The following is a 21,895-nucleotide window of genomic DNA, read 5'->3' on the forward strand; positions in this document are numbered from 1 at the left end:
CGGCATACAGCTTCCAGATCATGTGGCCAGCATTACTAAGCCGCTTCTGGCGAACCAGAGCAGCGCATGGAAATGCCGTTTACCTTCCCGCCAGAGCGGTACCTATTTATCTACTTGCACTTTGACGTGCTTTCAAACTGCTAGGTAGGCAAGAGCTGGGACTGAGCAACGGGAGCTCACCCCGTCATGGGGATTTGAACCGCTGACCTTCTGATCGGCAAGTCCTAGGCTCTGTGGTTTAACCCACGGCGCCAACCGCGTCCCTTGGCTTTATTAGAGGTCTACACAAATTCATGGAGGACAAGGCTATCAATGGCTACTAGCCAATATGGTTGTACTGTGCTTCCATAGTTGGAGGCTGTGACGCTTCAGAAGTCCAGTTGTTGGGAGCCACAGAAGGGTGCTCTTGCGCTCGGGTCCTACTTGCCGCTATCTCACAGGAATTTTGGGGAACAGGATGCTGAATTAGAGGGCCCATTGGCCTGATCTAGCAGGTTGCTGTTAGCAAGGTAAAAAGGTAAAAAGGTAAAGGACCCCTGGACAGTTAAGCCCAGCCAAAGGTGACTATGGGGTTGCGGCGCTCATCTTGCTTTCAGGCCGAGGGAGCAGGCGTTTGTCTACAAACAGCTTTCCGGGTCATGTGGCCAGCATGACTAAACCGCTTCTGGCGCAACATAACACCATGACGGAAACCAGAGCGCACAGAAATGCCGTTTACCATCCCACCACAGTGATGCCTATTTATCTACTTGCACTGGCGCGCTTTCGAACTTCTAGGTTGGCAGGAGCTGGGACAGAGCAACACTCTGTTGCAGGGATTCAAACCGCCAACCTTCTGATCGGCAAGCCCACTGACAACCCACCGGAACCTTCCCCAGAATCCGGCTCCTGACCCTTTTGATTCCTGATCACTTCCGCAAGCTCCCAAGATTCCCTGACGCCTCCCAAGATTCAGTTCCGCCTCCCTCACCTCACACAGGCCTTCTTCTGGGCCATCTAACTCCACCTCCATCTTTGCTGCCCCCACCCCCATCTCTTTGGAATCCACCTGTCGCCTCCATGGCATCTCCTCCACAGGCCTCATGACTGAATTTAAGAAACCTTTGGGACACTTTTACCTCAGGCTTTCGAGGCAAAGGCATCAATTGTGGCTTCTCGCAGCAAAGAGTATCCAGGAGCTCATTGGGATGGCCTTGGGACCATCTCCCAGCCTAACCTACTTCACAGGGTTGTCGTGAGGGCAAAATGGAGGAGAGAACCATGGATGCTGCTTTCAGCTCCTTGGAGAAACAGGCAGGATTGTAATTTTGTGGTTGTTAGAGCCTGGATAGCTCACTTGATTAGAGTGTGGTGCTGATAACACCAAGGTTGCGAGTTTGATCCCTGTCTGTGACAGCTGCATATTCCTGCATTGCAGGGGTTGGACTAGATGACTCTCAGGGTCCCTTCCAACTCTACAATTCTATGATTCTATGAAAATAAACACAGAGACTTCCTGGAAACAGGGATATACATCACATGTGGATTTATTATTATTATACTTCAGTTTATACAACATGTGTTATTATCAACAAAAATGTAATAATGATAATGAAGGCTGAGCAATAAGCACCAATAGAAAAATAGCCTGAGGTTAGACAGTTTTTTCCTTTAAAAAAAGATATTGAGGAAGCCAAGTTCATTAGTTTCAATGAGCCTACTCTGAGTAAGATGGCCATTGGGCATAACTCTATATCTGTTAGAGGAGGGATGGGGAACTCGTGATGTTGTGGGAGGGATGGGGGACTCCTGATGTGGGAGTCCAACTCCCATCAACCCCAGCCAGCATGGGGTGATGGGAGTCACAGTTCAGCAACATCTGGAGACATCTGGTCCCCCATACGTGGATTACAGGTGCTTGACAGCTGGACGCATCATCCAGAAATGAAGTTCCCTGCTGTGTCTCTGCATGAGTGGCTGATCCAGCTTTTATTAAGACTGATTAAAACACGGATGAGTAGCCTATGACCCGTCAGGTAGGTGTATAAGCCAATAGTGAGAGGTGGTGGCAGTCGGAGTCCACTGTAGGAAAAAGAAGGAATAAAGTCCAGGCTGTTCAGTCAGACCAGAAGGGAAACTGCTGCAATCACCAATGGGCCAACCGAAGAGAATATCTCTAAATCACTGCATGGACTGTCTCCCAAGTTCCTAGTCCTCTGAGATTTGCATGAGCAGGAGGGTCCTGGTCATTTGGATTGCCTCGGTCCTCCTGATATCCAGGAAGTTCTGGCCGCTGGTTTCCGGGATCTGCTTGAAGGCATAAATTAAGATGGCTACGCAGAGAGGCCAAAAGAGGAGAAAGCTGTAAGGCTCAATGTGTATCTGGAGAGAAAAAAGAGAGAAAAAGATAGAGAGATATAGGACTTGGGCACGATATGGAATGTGTGTAAGAGAAAAAGATAGTAGCAGCCACACCAACTCAAGCAAAATGGCAGGCAGGCAAGCAAGCAGCATAGGTGGCAGGCAGCCCATGCAAGCTGTTTAACGGGGCAGAGATTGGAGGCACTTCTCAGAGCAGTTTGCCAAACTGCTCTCTGAAGAACCCTTTCTTATGTACTGAAGTTCTCACCCTGGGCCAGCAGGGGGATACTGTAGATAGTTTTCACTCAGGTCCACATATGCAAATAAGGGATTGAAAGTGACGTTCAGTGATTGGATAGTTACAGAAAATGGTTACTGTTGAATTCTAGTGGAGCTCTATATAAGCAGGCTGGCTGAACCCTTCAGTTCTGTTCTGTTCTGGCCTGTGAATAAACAAGAGCTGTTTGAAGAATCGCTGTGTCCTCTGATATGTTCACAGACAACTTAACACCCTTGTTCAACACAGCTAAAGCAAGGTTTAATGGAGGGGGCAGGTGCTTCAGAAAACCAGTCTCTGAAGGAGGAATGGCTTCTGAAAGTAACAGACTATGCAGAAATGGCAAAGCTGACAGCAAAACCAAGAGATCGAAATGATGAACTTTTTAATAGATGAGTGGAGGCCTTTTTTGGACTATTTGAAAAAGCATTATAGCCAAATGAAATCGCAGGCAGGATTTGAGATACGAGCAGTGGACAAAAAAACGATAAAATAATTGTACTAGAGGGATTTTTATTTTATTTTTTGTAATAGAGAAGAATTTATTATATAAAGCAGCAGAAAAGGGTTTGAATAAAAACACTGGGTGGGTGGGAAGCCAATCTATGAAACATAGTCGTTATGTAATTATTTAATTTGAGAAATTTTGGAAATCTTTATCTTAACTGCAAAGGAGGCCAGCTACAGAATGCACATTTAAAGCAGCAAAGTCAACACACACAAAAACATTATCTTAAACATTTCAAAAGAAAACATTGCTAAAGGAAGTCAAGTATCAAATGCACATTCAAAACAGCACAATTATCCGGAGAATAAAATGTTATCATAAGCATAGAACATTGCCACTGCTGCTCCCAATGGTCCCTTATGGCAGGTGGAGTCTGTGGAAGTTCAGGTTCAGTGACCTGGGACTCCTCTAAGAGAACCTTGGATGTATTAGCCAAAGCCACTTACCTCCATCTGAAGGAACACGACTCCAATAACGAATTTGCAGAACCAGTGAACACAGCCCCCAGCCATGAAGGCAGTGGACCGGGATGACTGAAGGAACAGTTCTGCTACAATCACCACTGGAACTGGATCTGGGCCGGGAGAGAGAGAAGGACCCATTTTGATTTTCGCTAATAATAATATTATAATATTTTTTTATTTATACCCTGCCCATCTGGCTGGGCCTCCCCAGCCACTCTGGTAGGCTTCTAACAAAATATTAAAAGTACATTAAAACATCAGCCATTAAAAACTTCCCTAAACCGGGAAGTTTATCTATGCTACTCATCTCTTGTGCTTCCTCAAGGAGTCCTGGACATCCTGGCCATATATTTAAAACACTACTGTCAGGGACTCAGCGGGAGCGCAGGGAGGAGAGGAGATGGAAAGCGAGGGGGAGCAATCCGAGGGCAGCGTAGGAGAATATGACAGCAGCCCGATAGATTCCATGAGCCTCTCCAGCGAATCGGAAGATTCACAGAAGGGGGCGCCGATGGGCAGGGCAAGGGGCAACCCAAGGGGGACACCCCAGAAGCAAGGGGCCAGCGGGGGCTCCCAGAGCACCAGTTGCAAATCAGGACCAGCTTCCCCACCAGAGCGTAGTGGGGGGGAGGAGTCCCAGGTGTCAGAGCCCACATATGCACCACCAGCGAGAGAAGATGAGTCAGGGTGGACCACGCCTCCATCGGAGAGCGAGTTAACGGTTAAGAGGAAAGTTGCAGGCTGGGCGCGCGCGCCAAGTTCAAAGGTACAGGCGAGCGGCACAGAAGGTAGCCCGGATAGGGAACCAGGTCCTAAAGCCCGCCGGAAGGAGGGGCAAGAATCGTCAGGGTCAGCGTCAGAGGAGTCGAGGAAGGATGAGACCCTAGCGGGCAGGAGGGCCCAGAGGAGAAAGGAATTTAGGAAGAGGTGGAGCAAAGCGAGAGTCTTAAACTGGTGTGGAGGGGGAGGAGACTCAGACAGGACTTCGCCGGTCTAAGCTCGGGACGTAGAGCTGCACGCTGCGGCTTTGAAATGGAGACTGAATCTCAATAAAGACTTTTGTACATAACTACAGCCTAGCGTTGGTCCTCTGTGAGCTGGGACCTGGAGGCAGCTCTGACAGTAAGTCCTGTCTCAAATTTCAAAGAACCTCGCAACGTGAGAGGACGCAGCGAGGGGCGAAGATTGGTGCTTCGCGAGCTCACAAAAGCAGCACAAGATGACTACAGAAGAACGACTGGCAGCTTTGCAAGAAGCCGTGGTACAACTTAACGCAGAAATACGAGCGGCAAGGAGGAGAGAAGAGGAATCAGATGCTGTCTGCAAGGATCTGCAAAACAGGTTGGAAATGTTGACTAAACAGGGGCCACCGGCAGCCAAATCAGAAGGGATCGGGCTCGGGAAGAGAGGGGGGAGCCTGGTGTCGCATTTCGATGGGAGTCTGCAGCAATATCCTAACTTCAGAGCAGACGTAGTTTTTGCGCTAAAGTTGCTGGAGAAGGACTTTAGAGATGAGCAGGAGAAAGTAGGCTTTATACTAACGCATCTCCATGGAGAAGCTAAAGCGTGGTTGCGCAATCTGTGGAGAGATAATGATCCAGCCCTCCAAAACGCAAAAGCCTTCATTAAGGCGATGGACGATTGTTTATCGGAGATAGATGTCGATGTCGCTAGAAAAGAGATTCACGGTCTGAAACAAGGCAGAGCCACTGTAAGGCAATATCATTCCCGCTTTTTTGCATTGGTCAACGCGCTGGGATGGGAAAAAGATTCAGCGGCCGTCAGGGACCTGTTCTGGGAGGGGCTGAACGGGGCTGTGAAAGACGAAATCGCAAGGGGGGAGAGGCCACGGAGCACTCAAGAAGTGGTGCAGAAGGCATTGACGATTGGTGTGCGGCTGGAAGAACGTCCCTGGAGCAAAGATGAAGGGCGTTGGGGACGCACGCCAGCAAGGGCACCTCCTTTCTTCCCCAGAGACTCAGCGCACGCTCAATCCACGCCTCCACTGGGAGGGGGAGAGGAGCCGATGGAGATAGGTGGTGCCAAGGCTCAGTCAGCGACCAGAGCCCTCACACCAGGAGCAGCCAAGGTGAAGCCTCCTAGAGGGAACAGGAAGTGTTACATCTGCGAAAGTGCTCAGCATATGGCAAAAGAGTGCCCCCAGAGGCTCCACAAGCACAATGCAGCCTCAGCAAAAGTAACAGAAGCAGCTCAGCAGAGGGAACCGCAGCAGGGAAACGACGAAGTCTGGCTGGAAGCAGAGCCGCTGGGGCCCAGCCAGACGAATCAGTGAAGCAGTCCCCAGGAATCTTACAGCCCACAGACCCCCTCCCGCCCAAACCAGTGGTGCAGCTCACCGCAACACTCCAGCTTCCCAATGGGCTCACCATGGAAGTGCCTATTACCATTGACTCTGGTAGCAATGCAGACTTTATGGGGGTGGATTTCATCAAGCAACATAGCATAGCGCTCCTGCCTGCCACGATGCCCCTGAAAGTAGTGACAGTCGATGGAAGAGAATTGCTGGGGGGACAGGTGGTACAGCAAACGCCGCCAATGGTGATGCGCATTGGAAATCACCGCGAAGTCATCAGCTTCAACGTCACCCAACTGTCAGACACGCCCATAGTGTTGGGCATGAGCTGGTTGGACAGGCACAGCCCGGCATTGGCATGGTACCAGCGTAAATTGACCTTCTGCTCCTCCTACTGCGCAGAACATTGCATCATGACTAACCAGGAGGACGAGGGGCAAGAGGATGACCCACAGCTACAACTGGGCATGCTGCAAGCTGTACCCGACAAGTACAAGGCGTTTTTGGAGGTCTTCTGCGAGAAGGAAGCGGACAAGCTGCCTCCCCACAGACCCTACGACTGCAAGATTGACCTCCTGCCGGGGGCAACGCTGCCGACCGGAAAACTGTACTCCATGTCTGAAGACGAACTGCAAGAGCTCAGGGAGTTCATAGATCACAATTTGAAGCGGGGATTCATCCGAGAATCCAAAGCAGTGGGGGGCAGTCCTGTTTTCTTTGTGAAGAAAAAAGACACGCCCCAGAAGAGGCTTGTAGTTGATTTCAGAATTTTAAATTCGAAAACCAAGCCCACGGCTTTCCCGATGCCCAAGATCGACGACTTGCTCGCGACGGTGAGAAAGGGACGCATCTTCACCAAGCTGGATCTACGAGGGGCGTACAATCTTATACGCATGCGGGAGGGCGACGAGTGGAAGACGGCCATGTTCACGCCCTTGGGCACCTATGAGTATAGGGTTATGCCTTTCGGTTTACAAAATGGCTCCCACTGCTTCCAAGCCTTCATGCATCACGTGTTAGCGGGGCTCCTATACAAGAAGTGCGTCTGCTTCCTGGACGACATTCTGATCTTCTCGGAATCGCAGGAGGCTCACGAGAGAGATGTCAAGGAAGTCCTGCAAAGACTACGGGAGCACAGGCTTTACGCCAAACTGGAGAAATGCCAGTTCGACATGACGGAGGTGGATTTCCTGGGCTACAAGCTGTCCGACAAGGGAATCGCCATGGACAGCGCCAAGGTACGATCAGTACTGGACTGGAAGAGCCCGCGCAATCGGAAGGAGGTCCAGAGGTTTGTCGGCTTTGCTAACTTTTATCGCAAGTTCATCAAGGGTTTCGCTATGCAGACGGCGGCCATCACGGACACCCTCAGCTCCAAGAAGAAGAAGTTCATCTGGACGGACCAGGCGGAGCAGTCCTTTCAGAAACTCAAGCGTCTTTTCGCTTCCGAGGAACAACTGCTGCATGTGAACCCCAGCAAGCCCATGAGGGTGGAGACGGATGCCTCCGACAGAGCCGTGGGGGCAGTCCTGTTGCAGCGAGACCCGCAAGGGGATTGGAGGCCGTGTGCTTTCTACTCCAGGAAGCTCAGCAAGTCGGAGCAGAACTACACCATCTGGGACAGAGAGTTGCTGGCCATTCATGCAGCATTCAAGGCGTGGCGGCACTTCCTCATCGGAGCCAAACACACGGTGCAAGTTCGCACGGACCATAAGAACCTGGAGTACTGGCGCACGGCGCGGTTCCTGAACCAGAGACACATCCGCTGGGCGGAGTTCTTTGCGGATTTCGACTTCAGGATAGAATATATCCCCGGAGACAACAACGTCATGGCTGATGCGCTATCCAGGAAGCCGCAGTATCTGGAGGAAGCAGCACCGGTAGCGGCCAAACACATTTTCGCACCCAAGGCGTGGGCATGCGCTTCTGCCACAATAGACCTGGAAGCGATACGGCGCGAGCTGCGAACAGATTCCTTCGCGCGCTCCAAGATGGAGGAGGTGCGCAGCGGCACGGCAAAGGACGGCGAGTTCCAGATACGCGACGGACTGCTCCTCCGCAAGGGGGCCATCTACGTACCGGGAGATGAACTCCGCGCGACAGTACTGCAACAGCTACACGACGCACCCAGCGCCGGACATTTCGGCAGGGAAAAGACGGTGGAATTAGTAGCCAGAGACTTTTGGTGGCCCAAGATGCGGGGAGAAGTCGCGGAATACGTCACGAGGTGCGACACCTGCCAAAGGGCCAAGCCAGTACACAGACCGCCGGCGGGACTGTTAGAACCGCTACAGACCCCGTCCGAACCGTGGGAGAGGGTAGCCTTGGACTTTGTCACTGACCTGCCCAGCTCGAGGGGCAAAACAGCAGTACTTGTGGTAGTCGACATGTTCACCAAGATGGCGCACTTCATTCCTTGCGCGAAGGTGGCCACAGCGGAACAGACAGCCAAGCTGTTCATAGACCACGTGTTCAAGGTACACGGCCTGCCACGGTCTATCCTGTCTGACAGGGGGCGCCAGTTCATCTTGAGTTTCTGGCGGAAGCTGATGGGGATCCTGAACGTCAAGGTCAACCTAGCGTCGGCAAGACACCCGCAGACCAACGGACAAGCGGAGAGGGTCAACGCCGTCATGCAGCAGTACCTGAGATGTTACGCCAACCAGCAGCCCTCGACCTGGGTGGACTATCTGCCCCTGGCCGAGTTTGCATACAACAACACACAACACGTGTCCACGGGGGTGACACCGTTTTTTGCCAACCACGGGCGACATCCCAGGACCTTCCCGGGCTTAGAGAAAGAGGGGGAGGGGGAGCCACAGGGAGCAGAGGCATTGGCAGAGGAGTTACAGGAGGTCCATGAACAGCTCCGCAGACAGTTAGACCTAGCAAAACACGTATACAAGATGCAAGCAGACAAACACAGAAGAGTGGGGGAGGACATACGGGTAGGGGACTGGGTCTGGTTAGCGGCCCAGGCAGTGCCGGCCAGGTCCTTAGCTAAGAAGAAGCTAGGACACAAGCAGTTGGGCCCTTACCTAGTCGAGGCACAGATCAACCCAGTGGCTTTCCGTTTGACACTACCGGAGGGTTCCAGAATGCACCCGGTCTTTCATAGATCGGTGCTAACGCCCTACAAGGCACCTCACAGGTTTCAGGAGCCAGGAACAGCTCCCAGTCCGCTTAGAGATGCACCCATGACAGGGGGGTCGCCGAGGGCGGGGCCACTCAACGAGGTGATGGAGATTTTGGACTCGAGATGGGGGGAAGAGGGAGTCGAATATCTCATCGCAAGGGAAGGTGCCCCGGCCAGCGCCAACAGCTGGGTGCCGTACTATGCGGTGGAGGAGCACTACCTCAAAGACGAGTTCCACGCACTCTTCCCACACAGGCCCATGCCGGAGGATTATTTTGACGAATATCTTTTCACCCCCACACTCTCAGCCAGTACGTTTCAGGGGTTCTCCTCGGTTGAGGAGACGGTTCCAGAGACTACCTCGCCGGAGGGGTCGGTCTCAGACTTGGGTGCGGAGCGCTCTTATTGGTGGGACACTCAACCCGAGGAGGAGTGGCGCAGGAGACTGCTCAGAGGGCCCTGGCACGCAGACTACCCAGAGGAAATGGGGGAACAAGGGGGCATGGACGGGTTGGGGGAGGATCCTGGTTTCGAGCACGCCGGCAACGAGATGGAAGCGGAGGAGAGCGACGTCGATGTACCCGTCACGGACTGGCAGCATGCCAGGGGGGAAGACCGGTATCCGGCATGCACCCCCACAGCATTGGAGCACCCGGAACCCACGCCAGAAGAGGGGGAGGGGGGAAGGGGGGGCTTCGAGGGGGGGATGGATGTCAGGGACTCAGCGGGAGCGCAGGGAGGAGAGGAGATGGAAAGCGAGGGGGAGCAATCCGAGGGCAGCGTAGGAGAATATGACAGCAGCCCGATAGATTCCATGAGCCTCTCCAGCGAATCGGAAGATTCACAGAAGGGGGCGCCGATGGGCAGGGCAAGGGGCAACCCAAGGGGGACACCCCAGAAGCAAGGGGCCAGCGGGGACTCCCAGAGCACCAGTTGCAAATCAGGACCAGCTTCCCCACCAGAGCGTAGTGGGGGGGAGGAGTCCCAGGTGTCAGAGCCCACATATGCACCACCAGTGAGAGAAGATGAGTCAGGGTGGACCACGCCTCCATCGGAGAGCGAGTTAACGGTTAAGAGGAAAGTTGCAGGCTGGGCGCGCGCGCCAAGTTCAAAGGTACAGGCGAGCGGCACAGAAGGTAGCCCGGATAGGGAACCAGGTCCTAAAGCCCGCCGGAAGGAGGGGCAAGAATCGTCAGGGTCAGCGTCAGAGGAGTCGAGGAAGGATGAGACCCTAGCGGGCAGGAGGGCCCAGAGGAGAAAGGAATTTAGGAAGAGGTGGAGCAAAGCGAGAGTCTTAAACTGGTGTGGAGGGGGAGGAGACTCAGACAGGACTTCGCCGGTCTAAGCTCGGGACGTAGAGCTGCACGCTGCGGCTTTGAAATGGAGACTGAATCTCAATAAAGACTTTTGTACATAACTACAGCCTAGCGTTGGTCCTCTGTGAGCTGGGACCTGGAGGCAGCTCTGACAACTACGATGCCACTTTGAATGGTTGTGGCTTTCTCCAGAGAATTATGGGAGCTGCCATTTGTTAGAGGTGCAGAGAGTGGCTAGGAGGCCCCTATTCCGCCCCCCCCCCCCAAGAACTGAAACTCTTAGACCGGTTTAACAACCAACTCTTCTCAAAGAACTCTGTGAGGGGAGTAGAGCAGGCATAGGCAAACTCGGCCCTCCAGATGTTTTGGGACTACAATTCCCATCATCCCTGACCACTGGTCCTGTTAGCTAGGGATCATGGGAGTTGTAGTCCCAAAACATCTGGAGGGTCGCGTTTGCCTATGCCTGGAGTAGAGGATTCTCCCAATAACTCTCGGCACCCATAACAAACTACAGCTCCCAGAATTCCTTGGGGGAAGCCATGACTGCTTGACATGCTATGATTCTGCTTTAAATGTATGGTTGGGAATGTGGCCCAGGTAAAGACTTAGGGTTGTAGCCAGTGAAATTCTACACAGAAAAGACCTACTGAAATTAGCGAACTGAAGTTAGCCACGTCCGCTAGCTTCAATGGATCTACTCTGAGCAGCACGAATGTTGGATATTACCCTTAGCTTCCCCTTCAGACTTATGATGATGTTTGGCAGCACACTTACACAGCTGTTTGGGGTGTGTCTGTGTGGCATTGCATATATTTTTACGGACTGAGTGTGTCTTTGTCCAACTATGTCAGTAGAGTGGTACCTTGGTTCAAGAACAGCTTAGTTTATGAACAACTTGGATTAAGAATGCTGCAAACCCAGAAGTAGGTGTTTTGGTTTGTGAACTTTGCCTTGGAAGCAGAACATGTTCCGCTTCCTGTTGAGTGTAAATTGAGTCCCCCGCTGCTATGGGAAAGAACGCCTTATTTTAAGAATGCTTTGATTTAAGAACGGACTTCCGGAACGGATTAAGTTTGTAAACCAAGGTACCACTGTAGTGGAGAGCTCAGTGTAACAAGAGATGGACAAGTCTCATAAATCATCTTCATCAGAGAGCTTACCTGGCCCAATGGACTGTCCAATGAGGAAGAGAGTAACGAAAGATGAGCTGACATATGACATCCACCAGATGGTCTTCTGTTGGAGAAAAGGACTCACAGTTCAGGCAGAGACAGTGCTGTGGTTGCAAATGACATAGATACTCCACTACTGCAATCATTATCATCAGAAAACCCTATTTAATAGGACCGTGACTGTGTTCCTATGCCTGGGCATAAGCTCCATTGAACTCAGTGGTGCTTTCTTCTCCCCAGTATCAACCATCTCAGATCCTACGATCAGCAGGTGGTGCCACTGGGGACTGCCCAGCTGGCATTGACACATAACAGGGCCTTTTCAGTGGTGGCTCCTTGCCTGTGGAATGTCCTCCCTGGTGTGGTGTGTCTCTCACCCTCTCCCTTCATTACTTACTTTCAGGAATTTAATAACACTCTTGTTTAACCTAGGCATTTGATAGCTGAAAGACACTGCTCCTGGCAACCCTATGATCACCAGCTAAGAGTGTTTTTAACTGTTCTTTTAATACATAAAAAGGTTTTTAACTGGTTTTAGAGTGTTTTAAAACTGCTTTGAGTTGCGTTGGGTTTTTTTGTAAAAAAAACCCCATTGTTGCATGTTTTATCCTGGGCTCCTTTGAGAGGAAGGGAGGAAGAAAAAACAAAACAACAACATGGTTTAATTAACAGCCTATCTGCTCTACCCTGCAAAATTCCTCAGTTTTATACTGGTTCAATTGTCATCACCTCCTGCAAGCAATTCCTGGAACTGCAGTTTGGTGCCAGAAATTCCTGAGCTACCCCCCATAGAGCTACGATTCTGTCAATGTGTAAATGTTCATGTTCCATAACTGTAGAAATAAATGAACAAATAAATAAAATTATAGGGTTTTATCCAATGCCAGTCCAACTCAGAGCAGACTCACTCTTGGCTGGTATGAAGCACTGAAGTTAATGTTTATTATTTAATTATCTATTGCATTTCTATCCCACCTTTTCCTGTGAGGAAGTCCAGGTGGCACACACATGATTCTCCCTCTCCCACAATAACCCTGTGAGGTAGGTTAGGCGGAGAGGCAGGGGCTGGCCTCAAGGTCACACCCAGTGAGTTTGGTGACCCAAGTGGGGATTCGAACCCTGTTCTCCCCACACCCCAATCCGACAATCTAATCCATGGGTAGGCAAACTAAGGCCCAGGGGCCAGATCCAGCCCAATCACCTTCTAAATCCAGCCCGCGGACGGTCCAGGAATCGGCGTGTTTTTACATGAGTAGAATGTGTGCTTTTATTTAAAATGCATCTCTGGGTTATTTGTGGGGTGTTTTTACATGAGTAGAATGTGTGCTTTTACAATGGTACCTCAGGTTACGAACTTAATTTGTTCTGCAGGTCTGTTCTTAACCTGAAACTGTTCTTAACCTGAGGTACCACTTTAGCTAATGGGGCCTCCCGCTGCCTCCACGCCTCCACCGCCAAGCGATTTCTGTTCTGATCCTGAAGCAAAGTTCTTAACCTGATATACTATTTCTGGGTTAGCGGAGTCTGTAACCTGAAGCGTCTGTAAGCTGAGGTACCACTGTATTTAAAATGCATCTCTGGGTTATTTGTGGGGCATAGGAATTCATTCATCCCCCCCCAAAAAATATAGTCCAGCCCCCCACAAGGTCTGAGGGGCAGTGGACCGGCTCCCTGCTGAAAAAGCTTGCTGACCCCTGATCTAATCACTGCACCACACCAGCTCCCCCACCACACCACATAATTATAATGGGTTCCCTCTGAGTAGGATTCAGTTGACTGCAACCCATAATTTCCATTAAAGCAGCATCCACTACACAAAATCAGCATCATTCATCATTTGATGCTCTCCTCCATGTGCCATCTCCACAGAGTGGCAACAGGAGAATGGTCTTTTCAGTGGTGGCACCTGCTTATGAAATGCTCTCTTCCCAGGGAGGTTCACCATCACTAACTACTTGGGGGCACCAGGCAAAAATGTTTCTTTTCAGCCACGGTCAGGCAGTTTGGGATATTGTGGCCTCCTTTGTTTCATGCATAAGAATGCTTTTAGCTTTTATTTTATTTCAGTTTTGGTTTTCATTCTTGTCTTGCATTGCAAGTCCCATTGGGACTTTACTTTCTGCAAACAAAAAACACTAACAAATGCAACAGGTAAATTATTATTTATCATTATCCAAAGAACTGAGGGCGCTGCATTGGTGGGTGCTTAGCGTCAGACATCAAGAGTTGGTGGACTCGCAATACAGACCTGTAATTCAATCGCCATGGCTAAGAGGACACAGGTGATGCTACAGATCCCCAAGCCACTGAGTAGCAGATTTCTGTGCCCTGAAGAGTCAGCAAAACGGATCTAACAGATACAAAAAAAAAAAAAAGGAAGTTAGAAAGAGAGAGGAAGGGTGCTTCAAGATGGCCTGTCTATTGAGCATACATTCTGATTTTTTATTTTTATTTTTTTGAGTTTGGATTTGATATCCTGCTTTATCACTACCCAAAGGAGTCTCAAAGTGGCTAACATTCTCCTTTCACTTCCTCCCCCACAACAAACACTCTGTGAGGTGAGTGGGGCTGAGAGACTTCAAAGAAGTGTGACTAGCCCTAGGTCACCCAGCAGCTGCAGGTGGAGGAGCGGGGAAGCAAACCCGGTTCACCAGATTACGAGTCCACTGCTCATAATGGCATTGTAGAGATGTTGGGAATTGAACCTAGGACCTTTTGCCTGCAAAGCAGATGCCCTACCATTGAACTATAGCCCTACAGACATAGGAATATAAGAAACTATCTTATATTGAGTGAAGCCCATTAGCCAATCGAACTCACTATTGTCTACACTGGCTAGCAGCAGCTCTCCAGAGTTTCTGGCACAGTACATTCCCATTATTTGCAAGGAGATGTCAGCTACTTAATGGGTGACCATATTCATTAGCTTACAGGGAGATTAGATAATTCCAGTGCATTTCCTTGTTGCTTCCAGCATTTTTGGGAAGAGGGTTTGTTGCGCTAAACCCAATCAGCTCTCGCCGCTCGGTGTGAATTGGCTATATTGTGATTAGGAACCTAAGAAGCTCCCTTGTGCTAAGTCAGACCACTGCATCCCTCTAGCTCAGCAATGTCTGCACTGACTGGCAGTAGTTTTGCAGGGTTTCAGCCAGGGTGTCTTCCCCAGCCTTGAGATACTGGGGATTGAACCTAGGACCTTCTGCCTGAACTATAGCCCTACAGACATAGGAATATAAGAAACTATATTATATTGAGTGAAGCCCATTAGCCAATCGAACTCAGTATTGTCTACACTGGCTGGCAGCAGCTCTCCAGAGTTTCTGGCAGAGTACATTCCCATCCCAACCTGGAGATGCAACTGGGGATTGAGCCCATCTGAAATCCACCCAGATGGGCCCAGAGATGGAAGTTCTGTTTTTACTTAACCCTAAGCCAAACCAGGCACTCAGCTATACAGCTGCAAATAAAACGTTTAAACTGTGTTGTAAAGTGCATTATACAAATGTGACACTAGATGGCGATGGTGAGCTATGGCAAATCCAATATATTTTTCAAAACTTTTTTACAAAAGCATTTCCACAGTGTTTTTTATATTCCACCCAGATCTCTGGAGAGGTGATGGCAGCCATTTTGCCCCTTCTCTTATCCTCCTGCTGTGAGCTAAGCCATGGTTTGTCTTTGCATGCCATCCGAACCTGGACTTGTGGTTTGTCTGTAGGAAACTGGAACAACTCAGCCAGCTTAACACAGATGCACACTATAAAAGTGCTGGCCTTTGGAGTAGGCCAAGGGTAGAAGCATTACAAGGAGGAGCTAAACATTCATATCAGGGGAGACCAACATGGTGCCTTCTAGACATTTTGGACTACAATTCCCATCAGCCCCAGCCTGTGTGACCAATGCTTAGGGATTATGGAGTTGTAGTCCACAACATCTGGAGCTCACCATGTTGGCGTTGATGTAGAAATGGGAGAGAATCTTACCACCAGGAGAGTTATGAACATAAGCACAATGTATATTGTTATGCTGATATACCCGACAATTTTCTTTTCTAACCCCATAGACATGTAGAGTATCTCCATATAATAGCTGGCCTGAAAAGAGAAACAGACATTCTTAGCTGAATGATGACCCCCTATCAGGATACAGACAAATCTGTCCATTTCAGTTTCTGTCGTTTTTTCAGTCTTAATTTCGGTTCTCCACAGAGAGCCAGTGAGGAGGGGGATTTTTCACTGCTCAATATCCCACCCACCTCAAAGCAGCCAGCGATGGCGCCAGGCATGCTTCCCTGGGGGAAGCATCCCACACGCAGGAGCCATCACCAAAAAGGCCCGTTCTCCTTGGGGAGATTGCCCTACCGCGTTAATGCCAGTGAGCTGCTGCCCGCCCATCAAGACGACAGCAGAGACGAGGTGGTTCCATATGTCATCGAAGTGATACATCGAAAAGATGTCCATATCCTTTTCCAATTCCTCAGAAAGGTCCTCCTCGTGGAGCTCTTCAATTTCATCCTCCACGTTGTCGCAGCCCCTTAGCTTCACCAAGGCTGTGTGGAAGGAGACGACTGGCTTACTAGTGCCACAGACCACCCATGTCAGCTCAGCAGCATTTGGAGGGTTCTTAGGGCCCCCCATCCCCAGTCTGTACACACCGCCTCTTCTGGCACTGGGGGCTGGTGCCCGCTGGAACTGATTTGGCAGAGGTCAGGGAGGCCAACAGTAGGGGGCGCCAGAGCGAACGGCTGGGAGTGCTAGAGCCAATGGTAGGTAAAGCCAATGATTTCTAGCTTTGTCCCCATCTTCTTCCTCCCCCCCTGCTGAGTTCAACACTGAGCCAAAGGAGAACATAGCCAGTTTATGCAGAGATTAGACTACAGCATACAATCAGTCTATATTTAACATTCTTTCAGATATCTTTACGGGGTGGTTATATGATAAGGGGACGCGGGTGGTGCTGTGGGTTAAACCACAGAGCCTAGGACTTGCCAATCAGAAGGCTGGTGGTTTGAATCCCCTCAACGGGGTGAGCTCCCGTTGCTTGGTCCCTGCTCCTGCCAACCTAGCAGTTCAAAAGCACGTCAAAGTGCAAGTAGAAGGGAAGGGAAACGGCGTTTCCGTGTGCTGCTCTGGTTCACCAGAAGCGGCTTAGTCATGCTGGCCACATGACCCGGAAGCTGTACGCCGGCTCCCTCAGCCAATAAAGCGAGATGAGCACTGCAACCCCAGAGTCGGTCACGACTGGACCTAAGGGTCAGGGGTCCCTTTACCTTTAGTATATGACAAGGAGCATTCTCTGGTTTGCTTTTGGGTTGTTTTTACATTTTCCCTTTAACCGTTCATTCATTCCATACTTTCCTCCATCACTTTCCAAACTACCAAAAGTCATTTTTTTAAAAAAAGATGAAGAAGATTTGTTGTCCTAGGGCAAAATAGCATTTTAAAATCACTTTCAATGTGCAAAACTGTTCAAGGATGCACAGGAATCCCTCTTGCAAAGTAGCAGGAGTTCGGAAGGCACCCTGCAAATTTTCTTGTGCTACAACTATGTGTGGCATGGAGAAAGTGGATGGAGGGAAGCTTCTCCTCCTCTCTCTCTCTCGAATTCACCGACATCCTAAGAAGCTGAATGTTGAAAGATTCAGAACAGACAAAAGAAATGACTTCAGTGCACTACCAAACTCTCTCCTGCAGGAGGCAGCGACAGCCACCAACTTGAATGGCTTTAAAAGAGGATTGGGCAAAATCATGGAGAGGAAGGCTATAGTATCAACCGCTGCTAGTTTTGATGGTTGTGTTCTGCCTCCATGGTTGGAGGCAGGAATGCTTCTGAATCTCAGTTGCTGGAAACCACAGAAGGGGAGAGGGCTCGTGCTCAGGTCCTGAATTGAAATTGAAATGGTTTTGCAAGTATCCTTTAAACACCTTCCAGTCCCTGTCTATCTTCTCTTTTGAGACCATATTGAAAAATCAGAACTCCTATTAGAATAAACAAGTTCTGTTTTAAATACTGAAATACTAAATAAGATGGATTAAAAAAGGTACCCCTGCCCGTACGGGCCAGTCGTGACCGACTCCAGGGTTGCGCGCTCATCTCACTCAAGAGGCTGGGAGCCGGTGCTGTCCGAAGACCCTTCCGGGTCACATGGCCAGCGTGACGACGCTGCAGCTGGCAAGCCAGCACCAGTGCCGCACATGGAAACGCCGTTTACCTTCCCGCTATAAAGCGGTACCTATTTATCTACTTGCACTTAGGGGTGCTTTCGAACTGCTAGGTGGGCAGGAGCTGGGACCGAATGACGGGAGCTCACCCCACCGCAGGGATTTGAACCGCCGACCTTACGATCAGCAAGTCCTAGGCACTGAGGTTTTACCCACAGCGCCACCCGCGTCCCCAAAAAAGATGGATAACAATGTACAATAGAAAAATTAAAAAATAATACAATACAATAAATACAATAAAAAATACAATAAAAAAATAAGATGGATAACAATGTACAATAGAAAAAGGAGCATGAAATTAGGCTAAAGGTGTGTGAAAGAAAGTAATAGAAGTGGAAAGAAATTGCAATTGAGTAGATTGGAAGTCTAACACAAAGGTGGGGTGAGGGGTGGTGGATGGTGATGGGAAAAGGAATTATCTGTGGGATTGAGTGTAGGTACGTTTGAACATTATTAACGATTGTATGAAATGTATGTTTGTATGCTTGTATATTCGCAATATGTGTGTATTAATGTTGAATTGTTTTAATATTTTTTTTAAAAAAAAATGAAATTGAAATACTTTATTGTCACTTGTACAACTTGTATACAGTGAGATTACATGAGCACACCCCCCCCCCCCACTCAGCTCTCTTGGTCTTAATACCCCTCGTTTACTGATAAAAGGTAAAGGTAAAGGTACCCCTGCCCGTACGGGCCAGTCTTGACAGACTCTGGGGTTGTGCGCCCATCTCACTCAAGAGGCCGGGGGCCAGCGCTGTCCGGAGACACTTCCGGGTCACGTGGCCAGCGTGACATCGCTGCTCTGGCGAGCTAGAGCCGCACACGGAAACGCCGTTTACCTTCCCGCTGGTAAGCGGTCCCTATTTATCTACTTGCACCCGGAGGTGCTTTCGAACTGCTAGGTTGGCAGGCGCTGGGACCGAGCAGCGGGAGCGCACCCCGCCGCAGGGATTCGAACCGCCGACCTTTCGATTGGCAAGCCCTAGGCGCTGAGGCTTTAACCCACAGCGCCACTGATACACACACACAAAACCCGAAAGTCAGTTGCCCTGTTGTTATCTTTTCATTCAGCAGCCTAACAGCCCATGGATAAAGCTGTTCTTTACCCTGTTGGTGCGACTCATCATGCTTCTATATCTTCTGCTTGTTCCTTCTCATTGGCCACTGTGAGAACAGGATGGTGAACTAGATGGGTCATTGGCCTGATCCAGCAGGCTCTTATTAGGCTGCCTTGCACAGAAAGTGAAAACAGCAGCGCTTTTGGTGCTCACTCACTTTGGTGGGTCTACTCTAATTAGCGGCGTACAACCCTGGACTTAAAGGTTTGGGGAACAAAGACTGATGATAATAATCACATCCACATGTTTTTCCATTCAGTTTCTACCTTCTCTGGCTGCTTTTTCGTCATGCCTCTGAATCAGGAGGTACCGAGGACTTTCGGGGAAGAAGGGCAGGAAGATGAGCTGAAATAATGCCGGAACCCCAGTGAGGCTCAGCAGGAACGGCCAACCTGCACACAGATGGTAAGAGACATTAAATGTGATAGCACAACTAGGTGGCTAATCCATAGACCAGAGACAGTATCTGGCCCCCGCCAAGGTGTGTGTTGTCCCCCCGCCCTGCTCCGCCACCTCAGTGTGAATTTCTTTTTTAAAAAAATCATTTTTATGGTGTTTTCGTTATAAACAATAACAAAGAAAAAGCAAACAATGACTGGATAGGAATAACCAGACAATATAAACCAAGCATTATAGGAGCAAGGCATAAACCTGAAGACCATTGTTATAAGAATTTTAAGGTCTCAAATATAGAATAAATATTCATAAATGCACACATATCTAAATATATGAACCATGTGTCTGAAATAGTACAAGAGAGCAATCCTGAAGCCATTTTGACTCCCCCAATGACCTTAAATATTCCTCTGCAGTCAGGGAGGCAAATGGGGAAAGCCTTCCCGTTGTCTTTTGCTTACAAATCCTGTCTTAAGGGCGTATTTGTGTATGAATAGGGTGAGCATGTGACCTGGATTCTGGAACTTAAGTATTAACCACCGCAAAAGAATGCCCAGGCTGCCCAGGTGTCAAGAGGCCAAAAGGGGCATCTCTCAGACTTACCTTCTTGGGTCCCTAGGAGTTTGTCAAGCCCAAATATGCGAGCCATCAGGCTACCAAATATGATAAAGAAATGGCCAGTGATGGCTATGGCTCCTCGCAGGTTTTCGGGGGCAATCTCTGTGAGGTACATGGGAACCACGCTGAAGGAGATCCCTGTTGAGAAGGTAAAAAAAAAAAGACAATTGAATGTGCATAGGCTACGCGCAGAAGCATCTGAACATATTCCTGGGTTGGCAGGCAAAGCAAAGTACTACTCAGAGCAGACTGTTACAAAAGCTGGGTGCCTGCCCCTCCCTCTGCCAAGCGGTGGCAAGAGTCCATCGGGTCCCAGGCACACATCCAGGGTCTGTGTCCCTTTGGAGAACAGAAGACGTGGCGAAGACGGTCGTGCTTCAAGAAATATGGTTCATTCACCTATTTACACCTTCCGTCTGCATGGAGGAAGTCTGGATCTTACAACATGGCCCACAGGGAACTTTTCACCTCCCTCTCCAAGACAGGTAAAGGTAATGGGACCCCTGACCATTAGGTCCAGTCGTGGCTGACTCTGGGGTTGCAGCGCTCATCTCACTTTATTGGCCAAGGAGCCGGCGTACAGCTTCCGGGTCATGTGGCCAGCATGACTAAGCCGCTTCTGGCGAACCAGAGCTGCGCACGGAAATGTCGTTTACCTTCCCGCTGGAGTGGTACCTATTTCTCTACTTGCACTTTGACATGCTTTTGAACTGCTCGGTTGGCAGGAGCTGGGACCAAGCAACGGGAGCTCACCCCATTGCGGGGATTCAAACCGCCAACCTTCTGATCGGCAGGTCCTAGGCTCTGTAGATCTCAGCGGGTTTTTTGTCCCTTCTTCCTCCCAGAAAACCCCTTGCCCTCCCCCAGAGCAGTTACCCTTGCAACCTTCCAAATCCCCAGTCTCTGTTCACACCTGGGGGCGACAGGGGAGTTCCATTGTCTTGTTAATGGTCTCTGTTGTACTCTTGATAGCTGTAGCTATCAAGATTGGTTTGCATAAGCCAGCCCAGGATTTCCTTGTCTGGCCCAGCTCTGCAGTTGGTGTCTTAGTCCATATCCCAATTAATCAAAATCCGAACATTTCCTTCATTCCTAGGGCTTAGGAGGATTCCCTCCCCCCCCCCCCGTGCCCCCAGATCTATAACAAGACTCATTGCCAAGACTGTTGCCAAGCAGGTGTTGATTTCTTTTTTCCATTTCTGAAAATATTTAGGGCATTTATAAGAAAAATACAGAGTGCTTTTTTTCTTTAAAAATATTTAGGGGTACTCTCATTTTCTTACTCATATTGAAATACTGCCCCTCAATGAGGCCAAACTTAGATTCACAAAATGTTTAGGAGTAAGCGTAACCCTTCGTCCACCCAGAAGAAAAGCACTGAAAATACATAAAAACATACAATACAATCTGTGTACAAAAAGGTTAAAAGACACTTAGTGTAGCTCAAAGTAGACCTGTTGGAAATTATTTAATTATTTCACAAAAAGTATATAATAAGGGGTTCAGGAGCAGAGGCACAGGGAAGAGAGGAGATGGAGAGCGAAGGGGAAGAATCCGAGGGGAGCGTAGGAGAAGAGGACAGTGGACCGAGGGATTCCATGAGCCTCTCCAGCGAATCGGAAGATTCACAGAAGGGGGCGCCAGTGGCCAGGGGTAGGGGGTTCCCAAGGGGAACGCCCCAGGAGCAAGGGGGCTGCAGGGACTCCCAGAGCAGTAGTTGGAAATCAGGACCAGCTTCCCTACCAGAGCAGAGTGGGGGGGAAGAGTCCCAAGGATCGGAGCCAGTGCATTCCCCACCAGGGAGAGAAGATAAGGCAGGGCTGACCACGCCTCCATCGGAGAGTCAGACAACGGAGGGGAAGTCAGATCCGGCCAGTATCCCGGAAGAGGGAAACAGTGACAGAAGTAGTGTAACGGTCAGGAGGAAGGTCACTGGGTTGGCGCGAGAGGCAAGTTCAAATGTACAGGAGCGCGGGACAGCAGAGAATGAGGATTGGGAACCGGGTCCT

General features: G+C 49.7%; 1 protein-coding gene across 4 annotated transcripts in view; it reads right to left on the reverse strand.

Moving 5' to 3' along the window:
* Nucleotides 1–1,501: 1,501 nt before the first annotated feature.
* The window catches only part of LOC307222031 (solute carrier family 2, facilitated glucose transporter member 5-like), a 31,542-nt gene continuing 11,148 nt past the window's right edge, over nt 1,502–21,895 (reverse strand). For 3 of the 4 annotated variants that reach the window (XM_079987045.1, XM_079987042.1, XM_079987043.1), the window contains 8 exons: nt 19,872–20,024; nt 19,139–19,264; nt 15,892–16,079; nt 15,514–15,624; nt 13,779–13,880; nt 11,519–11,594; nt 3,572–3,699; nt 1,502–2,361 (listed from right to left, as the gene is read on the reverse strand). In XM_079987045.1, coding sequence (XP_079843171.1) covers nt 2,188–2,361; nt 3,572–3,699; nt 11,519–11,594; nt 13,779–13,880; nt 15,514–15,624; nt 15,892–16,079; nt 19,139–19,264; nt 19,872–20,024 — 1,058 coding nt within the window. In that variant the 3' untranslated portion in view covers nt 1,502–2,187. The remainder of the gene's footprint in view (nt 2,362–3,571; nt 3,700–11,518; nt 11,595–13,778; nt 13,881–15,513; nt 15,625–15,891; nt 16,080–19,138; nt 19,265–19,871; nt 20,025–21,895) is intronic. The other variant, XM_079987044.1, reaches the window with a different exon arrangement.

The sequence above is a fragment of the Podarcis cretensis genome (assembly GCF_951804945.1).
Source record: "Podarcis cretensis genome assembly, chromosome: 8".
Classification (NCBI taxonomy): Eukaryota; Metazoa; Chordata; class Lepidosauria; order Squamata; family Lacertidae; genus Podarcis; species Podarcis cretensis.